The following is a 10,646-nucleotide window of genomic DNA, read 5'->3' on the forward strand; positions in this document are numbered from 1 at the left end:
AAAAAAAAGCAAATCTTTCTCCATAACTTCTAAGTTTTTGATTTGAATAGTAACCACTCCATCTCTGTGGCTTTTCATCTTTTACCAAGGAAGTGTTTTCCCCATACTGAGAACTTTCAGATCACTTTACAAGTTATAGCAAATCTCAACTAGAAGTTTTCTATGGTTATAAATCAATGTGTTCTGATCTGTTACAGATTTTTAGCATGCAAGAAAATTCTCTCTCATCCTGACTGGATAAAATGCTACTTTCTAGAAACTCTAGAAATAATCAATGACCATCTTGCTCTTCGAAAACTCAGATGAGAGAAGAGTAACACATAAAGTTACATAAAGTCAACTCTGTTTAGGACTTGTGACCTGTTTCTGCCACCATTTCCCAGAAATGGAAAAGATTCTCATTTTTTTTATATATATCAGAAATGAATGAGGTCATAAAACTTTAAAACTACCCTTTTATTCCTTAAGGAATCTCTTCAGATATAAATACTCTAATTGTAACTATAAAAACAACAGAATATATGGGTACCATACCTGCACAAGGGGCCAACATATTAACCACTTCTATTCGGTCAATATAGATCATGACCCCACCACTAAAAACAAAGAAATGGAAAAAGTGTGAGCTAAATAAAATTTATCATAATCCCAGATTCCCACATTGTCAAACATATCCCACATGGTAGAAATTTAGAAGGAAAATCTAAAGTCATACACTACTCATTAATTAAAATAACCACTACTCAATCACCACTCAAACGTCCCTGTACACATTTAATCTGGCTCCTCTCATAACCAAGTCTCACCTCTGTAACTGAAGCAATCAAATCAGCTCACATGAAGACTAAATGTATAACGTAGGGCTACTTAGGCACTTTGCCCTCATTAACTGAAGCCAACAGCTAACGCAGTACACTTCTCAAACTTTTCCATCAAGGGACCAAGTAGAATGGTTCCCCAAGGTGTATGAAGGCCAGCCACGGGCTGACATTTTTTTTTTTTTTTTTTGGTCTCCTGCCTTATCTTAATAATTCATGAGGAGTTTTAATCTTTTTAAAACTTTTTCATAATCTTTTTAATCTTTTTAAAACTTTTTAAAAATCTTTTTCATATTTATTCTAATATGAAAAAAGACTTTCTCCTCAAACCCTCAAGTAAAATTGACACTGCAGAAAGATAGGTCTTGTTAAGTAATGGCGTCCTGTACTTCCTGGCCTATTAGCACAGATCCTGAGGTACATGTGAATCTCAATTTAAGATTCATGAAGTTAGAGATTTTGAAACTAAACAACTAAGTCTTCCTAACAACTTACAAGGACATTTTCTTTCTGATATAAAAGGTAATACCTGCTCACAGAAAAAAATCTGAGAAAATAAGGGAAGCATGAAGATAAAATTTACCCCAAATCTCATCAGCTGCCAATTTTGAGTCCTCTCTAAAGGAAATCCATAAAAGAGAGTTACAGAGAGATCTAGGAAGAACCTGATATCAAATATATAAACTTAAAACAGAGGGAAATTCTCCCTTTTTACAAGCATTTCTGTCCGTCCATAGATGGCCAAGCCTCTTTTACAGGCTTGTAATACTGACAGTCATTTCAAATAGGGCATTTAAAAAAATACCTTGAATTTTACACTCTTTTTTTTGTTACACAATTCAATGTTCTGATTATACTCTAGAAATGATTTAGGCTTTGCTTGCTGTTCTGTCCCTAAAACTCTTTAGGGCAGAGACTTTCGAAGTAAGGTCCCCAGACCAGCAGCAGCAGTATCACCTGGAAACTTCTGCTAGAAATGCAAATTCTTGAGCCTCATTCCAGACCTCATGAACCAGAAACTCTAATTAGCATTTAGTAGTACAGATGACAAGAAAGTGAGATGATTTCATTCGAACTATTTGTTATTGAGTACGTACTCTGAGTCAAGTGCTGGTTAGGCACTTTATATACACTAATCCTAATCCTCACAATAACCCTGCAAGATAGGTCTTATTACCCAACTTTAGAAACTTAGAAAACTAAGCCTAACTAAATCCATAAAGGCATGTATGGGAACAAGGAGTATATGGGAACTCTCTGTCCTTTTGCTTAGCTATCAAACTATAAGTGCTCTAAAAAATAAAGTCTATTAAAAAAAAAAGTCAATAAAGCACACAGGGCAGTGCTGATGTATGAAGTTAGGTCTGCTGGTTCCGAAACTACTTTTTCCAGTACCAAATGGCTTCTAAGATGGAAAGCTCGGAGACACAGCTTTACTCAAATAATCCCAGAAAAGAAATCCTCCTGGGTTACTATCATGTCTATCTGAAAGATTAGTTTAAGTAATCACAGTTTGTGGACAGAAACTCCATCTGAATTAAAGAGAGGTTAGTAAGCAAGGGGAAAAGCTTACCTTGTTCCGCAAGGCACATTTTTAACTTCATCAGTTTGTAGTGTTGTCTGAGGAAAAAAAAAAATATTTCATGAATACTCAGGACACATATTGTCAAAGAACTACTGGTCCCAGAAGAAAACCTACAGAGAACTGCTAAGAGGTAAGTACAGAAGAGCTCCATTACAATTTCAGTCCCCAAAGATTAGCTATCAGAGTAATTTCTTTTTGCATCCTAGTAGATATGAAAAATAAAACAAAGTATTTTATAGCTAATGTCCCAATCAAGATGCATATGGACAACCCAGAGTGGGAAGGTTGATTGGGGGTGGGAGCTGGGGCCAAAAAAAAAAAAAAAAAAAAAAAAAAAAAAAAGGCACCCTTAGAAAGTTTCAATGTTTAGTCTCTCAGAGTCCCTTATTTGTCTGGAGCTGGCCTAGGATTGCAAACTACATGGCTTATCCACAAGGATACTACCATTAGGACTTATGCTCTGAACTTTAATTCCACTGCATATTCTGGACACACTGAACCTTATTTAAGAATACAGCAACATACTACTTTATGGAATACGAACAAAAAAGGAAGCATGATCTTTGTTTCTAAAAGCTCACAATCCCACATAGGACATAAAATCCTCATAAAGCAATTGATGACATGTACACAATAACAGATTATAAACTGAATTGCTAGGTATTAAGTGATAAAGAGTAGAATAATAGTTTGGAAGGCTCTCCGAGGTGAAGTATTTATAAGCCACGTCTAGAGGTAGAAAAATAAGAACACATCTTAGGTTCAATAGCTCCTCGTGCCAGGAGCTTCTTCAGTCCTCAGCATATAGACTGTACATTATGAAAAATACACAGGAAGACCTTGTGACGGTCACTGGCTTTTTGCTTTTTCTGCGCTTAAGTAACAAGTATTGGCAAATGACACTTTCTCCTGGCCCTGCCCACAGGGACCAACATTGTTGTCTTTCCAGTCCAAACCATCCATCTTTCTCTTGCCTGAGTGCAAAGGGAGGCAGTCCATCTAGGAAATGGGACCATGAGGCTACACTTGAGGAACATCTGGACTGCTATTCTGGAGCTTTATTTCTGGTGTGTTTGTTTCACAGTTGTTTGAAATGTTTAATAAAGCTTCAAAAACTTAAAAAAGGAGCTATCCTATCAAATACACACAACTGAGGACAAACCACATGTATAATGATAGGAAGCAAGCTGGCTTGCCTGGAGCAAAAGGGGCGATATAGAGGAGAGTGCAAATTCTGAGAAGAGAATGTGAAATTAGACAGTGGGCCCTAAATGTTCACTGGCGGGCTTGGGCTCTCCCTAGCTCATCTAACATATAGCCACCAAATGAACCTTTCAAAATAGGTTTTTTTCCTAATTCCTGTGCTTATATGTGATGCAGTCCTCATTATCCATCTTATCTGGAGGTAGAAAAACCAGCTGGGAAGCTAAAGTATTGATTTATTTAAGTTAATGTAGTAAAGGCCATGGAAATTGAAAGCTGTCAGTCCAGGAGACCTAACAGAGGGAGGTTGTAATAACTGGTTGCATATAACATTCCAGGGGAGAAAAGAATAGAATACAACCCTAGGGTTGGGAGATTAGGGTGACGGTAAACATTAGTGACAGGTTCTAGGCACAGTGAGGGGAGGTGAAGAGAGGAGTTCAATTTATTTCCTTCAAAACATTAACCAAATTCAATTTCCATATTCCACGTCAACTCTTAATATACATCCCTATTTAAACCTGGAGGATAGGGGCACCTGGGTGGCTCAATCGGTTAAGTGTCCAACTTTGGCTCAGGTCACGATCTCAGTTTATGAGTTCGAGCCCAGGGTCCGGCTCTGTGCGGACAGCTTGGAGCCTGGAGCCTGCTTCAGATTCTGCGTCTCCCTCTCTCTGCCCCTCCCAGACGTGTATGCGTTCGCATTAAAAAATTTAACAAAAAACAAACCTAGAGGATATTCTCTAACCTTAAAGAACTAGGAAAGAGTTCAAACATTAAATCCTCAATATCCTATCTTCATGTCCTTTTATAGTTCTTTTAAATTATCTCCAAAATTATCATCTTCCCAGTATGAATATTTATTTTTAAGTCTTTTTAGGGGCGCCTGGGTGGCTCAGTCGGCTGGGCGACTGACTTCAGCTTAGGTCATGATCTCATGGTCTGTGGGTTCGGGCCCCATGTCAAGCTCTGTGCTGACAGCTCAGAGCCTGGAGCCTGCTTCAGACTCTTTGTCTCCCTCTCTCCCTTCTCCTCCCCTGCCTTGTGTTCTATCAAAAATAAATAAACATAGAAAAAAAATTTTAAGTCTTTAGTTATGTAATATACTTTAAAGGCTGAAAGTTTTTATATTTCCCTAAGCATAGCTTTTTTTCTTTTTATTTCATATACAGGATTTCACATTTCCCGAGATGCTACTTATACATTCCTTTCAACTGCCAAGTTCGTTAAGCCACTTGTTTATACAGGTTGTCTTCTCATGAGTTCCAAAAATTCCTAAAAATAAATTTGTCTTGTTCTTATAAGAACAGTTTCTTAGAAGTTTTATTAATGCAATCCTTTCCTAGAATGTTATTGTGTCCCGTATGAAGAAAGAGCACTACTATTTAGCCACAATGGATCCAGCCTTTAGTATTTTGTAGATGTATATTAGTTTACACTAAAATCTTTTTACAAATTTCATGTCTTACTAGTTTGACAATTTATTATTATATATGTATATATACATATACACTGCATATCTGCTGTATGCAGTTAACCTTTAGATTTGTTTTAACATTTACTGTCTGTATCTTTTATATATCTCTGCATCAGTATGACTCAAAATACTAAGCTCCAAGAAAGCAGAAACAGATTTGACTGACTTTGAACAAGATTTTTAAAAAGCTCCTTATCTCTAAGGGTCTGATGATGCCATTGATAACATCATTACTGACTGGGCTGTTGTTGAGGTCATGTAATTAAAACCCCTTCTTTCACGGAGGAATAACAATGGTTAAGTCATTTTTGCAAAGTCATGTAACCAATTAGTGCCAGAGCCAGAGCCATTACCTAAGTCTCCAGGTTTCTGGCCCCATGTTCACTACACCATACTGCTTCCTAAGAAATCAGCTCAATTTAACAACTTTCATAAGCAGAAAGGTCAGAAATACAAATGTGTTACAACCTCTGCCTTCAGGAAGTTTGGAGACTCTCTGGAAAGAAAATACACAAAGCAACTTTGAGAATACAAGCAACATTACTAAAGGAAACATGACTAAGAGCCAAAATTTACCATACAGACTTTAGGAGCTATAGATTAGAAGAAGGATTTGCAGTGAGACTTTAAAAGGCTAGCAAGATTGAGATAGGAGAGCAGTAATGAAGGAGAGTTGGTGAGAGAAGAGGCGACAACATGAACCAAGGTAAGAATGAAAAAATAAACAAGGGAAAACAATATGGAAATAAGTCTGACTAGGAGAACAACACTACATTTCACTTCAATGGACACAATTCTTGCCCAAAGCCATCTAAAAGGGAACTGGAAGGAAATCTGGAGGATTTAAGTATTCGTAATGAAACTCTCACTAGAAGGAAGCCTAGACTTAAATTACAAGATTAAAAACATTGAATTTTCCGGAGTTCTGGAAAAATTAACAGCAGATACTACACAAACTTCTGAATCCAAAGATGTATGATCACTCTGAGCTTGCAAAAGTAGGCACAATCTAATCCTGTTTTTTCATCTTGTTATAACAAAAGATATTTACTAAGTGTCTCCCATAGCCAAGATACTGTTTTCAACGGACAGATGCTTATTTCAAATATTCTGGGATGCTGTCAAAATAAAACACTCAAAAAGGTTCCATATAAAATTGTGCTTAATGTCCCAGGCAGAAAAGTTGTATGTGAAAATTCAGATCCTCCTGGTTAACAGTGGCCCAGGAACTGGTCTCTATGGAAACCAAACACCTTTCTAAACCGAGTAATCACTGGTTTGTACTTCTGTGTTTCAAAGTCCTATTTTACTTTGACATGAGAAACAAAAAACATGCTGCATACCACTATATAGATGGGGGAGGTGGGTCCTTCCAAGTTGCCTGGCTCATACTTCTAACACACTTCAAGAGAGTGAGGTGGTTCAAAACCAGAACTTGTGCTGTGACAGTTGTACTCTGAACTTTGTAACTCCTGCTTTTAAGTAAATACCACCATTTGCTTAAGCAATAAGGAAATCCACCTCCACCCATGAATGTGGTAACTCTTCCTGTCACACTTGTCTACCCAGCGTGGGGGCTTCCCTAGGAATCACTCACCTGCACAGATCTGAACGTAGTAATGAAAGGCAACATGATATGATAGCCTGGTCCACTGGGGCTAGTTAGTAAAGCTCCTCCCCTGCAAAAAGATGTTTCAATTTGACAAGATTATAAAGACAGAAATCCTCTTTCCAAATCTAAAATGCTATAATAAATATTCACTCTTACTCATGCTATGGACCTACTAAAGCCTCACTAATATGAGTTGCTCATGAGGAACAATTACTGGTCTCTAAAATATCTGCCAAAGGTGAAAATGATTAAATTAAACTGCCAATGTTACACTTTGTTTCATAAGCTCAAACAAGGATACCTCTGGGTCTCTAGCACTGCTCTCGGGTACAAAGGATCCTCCCTCATCTTTAAGCTTCTGAGAAATAATTGTGAAAAAAATTCTAATGGCTCTCAGTTGCTGTACTTTAACTGTACATAACATGAGCCCTATTAAAACATAATACATTTCATCACCAGGTTGAAAAAAGAACATAACACAAACTTTCAAATAAAGAGAAAATTTCTGAGGCTCAAGACTCTTTTTTTCTACCTACCTATATTAAAATACTGGAGGCATAAAGTCTGTGTTAAAAATAACAACAAAAACTTGGCATGGAAAAGATGAAGGGTGAAAGGATAAAACTATAAACAGATAGTATATAAGTGTGGGCTTGTTCACCAAATTCTGAAATGTGAGAAATATGAAAGTACATCTTGTAAATTCTAAAAAGGAGGCACTTGACAGGCAGGTATAAAAAAGAAGTCCTGTTTACATAGTGAATAGTAAATTCATAGAACCTGGCTTCTTATCTTGAAAACATTAATGTTTGCAAATAATTCATAACAAATAACTAAGAAAAAATGAACTGAAGTCTGTCTCTAATTCTTTGAGAGCCATACCTTGAAATGTTCCTTCCTTGGTTTTACCATTAGGAAGACAACGCTGAACCAGATGGAAATATGAATTAATCTGTCATTTGTTATGCTAGATCTCCATCTGCTAAGACCTATCACTAAAATTGTATTTGAAACTAGCACTTCACAGGAAAGACCGTTTCTAAGATTCAGGATGGATCTAAAAGTAAAGTTGAAGTTCCCTCAAATACATTATTGCAATTTCTCCAAACTGTCCTCGGTCTACATCAAAAGGAACTGGTTGTAACTACACTGAAGGAAAAGCTATTCCATCTCAATTAGACAGCAACACATCCCACGCTACTCCTTTCCTCAATTTGAAAAGAAAGGATAAGGTGGGAGGAGGATGGCCCATCAATGCTATATTTATGTCTCTCAAGTTCCAGGGATATAACAACTGTCATGGTCATCATGGCCTCCTAAGCCAAAACCAGTCACTACGGGCTATCAGAGGAAAAAAATCGAAGAAACGACCACAAACAAGAGCAGAGTTTCTAAATGGCATCTGTGACTACAAACTAAAAGCCTGTACAGCTGTATGGAATATAACAATGACTTATCTACCTCTTCAGTCACAGTGGAGCGACTACTGCCTTTCTTTCTTCCTTCTTCGTTTTTCCCACAAATAATTGAGTTTGCGGTCTATTAGGAATAAATGTAGAAAATCTGAACCTCTGCACAAAATGCAGAGAGTACTAAAACTGTCCAATACTTAGAGGGTGCTTGACCCTCATCCTCCCCTAGGGCTGGGACGAAAATCACTTCCTAGGACTGGAGAGCTCCCCGATGCTGCAAGAGGGGACAACTTCGTAGACTCACTCTTAACGGGAGTCCCCTTTCAACCTACTCCGGAATCTGAACTGACTGCACACGCTGCTCACCTGTAGTACACAGCCAAGTGTCCTTCCTCGATCTTGTGGATGGAAGCGTAGAGAAGGACAACCACCAGACCCACCACTGCGGCCACCAGAACCCGGGCTTGAGTCATATTCATCCTTGTTCCTCCTAGATGGGGGAGGAAAGGATCCCCAGCCTCGTGAGTACCGACGCCACCCCCACCCCCACCCCCCAGTTTCCACCCCGTCTCCGGAGACCCGGCCTCCTTCCGCAGGGCGAGCCAGAGAGTTCTGTGCCCCTTTTCTCGCATACTTCCTTCCTCACACAGCCTACTTCTCCCTCGCCAATCCCTCCGCCCGAAAAGGGCCGCGGGCCTCCCCTACTCGGTGAGCGTCCTGACACCCCCAATCTCAACGGCCGCTGCACCCACCCCCAACCTTGGCGGAAGGCACTAACTGAGAAGGGGCCAGCCGCAGACTCCAGGGGGAGGCCGACCCTAAGGCCGCGCCTCACGGATCAGTGACGCATCGCCCCCGCCTGCACGTGCAGCCGCCTCCCGGGCCGCGCCAACCGCCGCCAACAGCCAGCCCCGCCCACTCGCCCGGCACTGCGGCTGCGCAGCCACGCACGCCGACGTAACTCTCCCCGCGCCACCAGGAGACGGGGAGCGGGCGGGACAAAATTCTCCCGGCCGCCCGCCTGCGGAGGTACTTGCGCTCCTCTCTGCGCAATGCTGGTTTCCTGCTATGAAAGAGAAGGGAAGTCCGCAGTGTGGAGGAAGCAGAGATATAGAGGGAAGGACAGGGCGCCTGGGACGAGGGATTGGTCAGTTTGTTCTTGTGCAGAAATGCACTCCCGTGCTCTCTGTGGTAGCTGCTCCGTTTGTCCGTTTGTGGTTTATACCTTGTGACAACCACATGCTTCAGGCACGGGTCCTGCACGAATTCAGGAGCAATAGACCTGTTGCAATAAAAGTATTGTAGAAGTTCAGAAGAGGAAGATATTCAATCTGACCACATCTTTCATCCTTCAAGTGTTTTTCTGAGCACCGATTAACGTGCCAGAATATTGATCCAGTGAGGGCTTTATGAAGGCCATTCAATAGAAACAGAATAAGCACGCGAGTGTGTGTCTGTTTGGGGGAAGGGAGTCTTCCAGGTAGCTCAAAGAGTATTGCACCTTTCTTGAAGCCCGAGTGATGGAAAGGAGTGGTATAACAGGTTTGGCCAGGCCCAGATTTTGAAAGGCTTGCATGCAGTTTTTCTTCAGGGAGAGGGAGCTGAATGACTAGAGAACAGAAAGACTTTCTTTGTACTGCAGTCTTCTGTTCTTTCAAGTTATGGATCATGTGCATATATTACCCAAAACAAAAAAGGCAAAGTTAAAGAGTAGAGATGGGAATGAGATGAACACAAGGGAAATAAAGGTAGCGTATTAAAGTAGGTTGGGCAGTAATCCTGTAAGCTCAAAGCCTAGTGGGACCAAAACCGGACGAGGGAGATGAGGATCCCGGGGCCCTGTAGCCTTGGGCAGAGAAGTGTGGGAAAACAGTACTTTAGGGCCAAAATGGCTGCAAAATGGCTTAGAATGGAGGCAGAGAAGCCAAGCGGTTAGGAAACTGGAGGCCTAAGGTTACGAAGGTAGTAACAGTGGAAATGGGAAGTGGTAAATAGGATTTCAAGCCTTCGTTAAAACAAGACCACTCTGCCCTCTCCCTTCAATAAATGTACTTACCTGTACTGTTCATAGGACTTTTATTACCTACAAATGTCTGGGACCTTGTCTGTTCTAGGCATATAATATTAGCAAAGCTTAGCTATTTTAACTTCCAGAAAGCAAAATGAAGTTAAAACAACTTGTTCCAGCCCGTTTTCTGGATTGATTTTCTTAGTTTTTCGTAATATTGCTGGAATTAGAAAATGAAATGTATACCATTTACAATAGCCATTCCACTCTGAAAAGGTGTGACCCAGTAAAAAAATAGTCAACTCATGCATCAGAAACAAGTCTGAGGTGATCTCACTATAATTTACTGTACTGAGTCAGAATACCTGCCTGTATTACATGGATCAGGCTACCCTGACGTCACCCCAGCCACACCATAAACTGGCCACACCCGAACACAGATCTCTTATCAATTATTACAGTGACATTTAGAAAATATGCAGTCATCTAAACAATAAATTTCTTTTAATAATCATTTCAATGCTTGGATGG

The 10,646-nt window shown here is 40.1% G+C and overlaps 1 protein-coding gene across 1 annotated transcript in view; it reads right to left on the reverse strand.

The window, feature by feature from the left end:
* ERLIN1 (ER lipid raft associated 1) overlaps positions 1-9,080 on the reverse strand; it is a 36,485-nt gene extending 27,405 nt beyond the window's left edge. The window contains 5 exon segments of the mRNA XM_045438566.1: positions 535-596; positions 2,392-2,438; positions 6,681-6,762; positions 8,474-8,597; positions 8,943-9,080. Of these exon segments, the coding sequence (XP_045294522.1) occupies positions 535-596; positions 2,392-2,438; positions 6,681-6,762; positions 8,474-8,586 (304 nt within the window). The 5' untranslated portion in view covers positions 8,587-8,597; positions 8,943-9,080.
* Positions 9,081-10,646: the final 1,566 nt, after the last annotated feature.

Source organism: Leopardus geoffroyi, chromosome D2, assembly GCF_018350155.1.
Source record: "Leopardus geoffroyi isolate Oge1 chromosome D2, O.geoffroyi_Oge1_pat1.0, whole genome shotgun sequence".
Classification (NCBI taxonomy): domain Eukaryota; kingdom Metazoa; phylum Chordata; class Mammalia; order Carnivora; family Felidae; genus Leopardus; species Leopardus geoffroyi.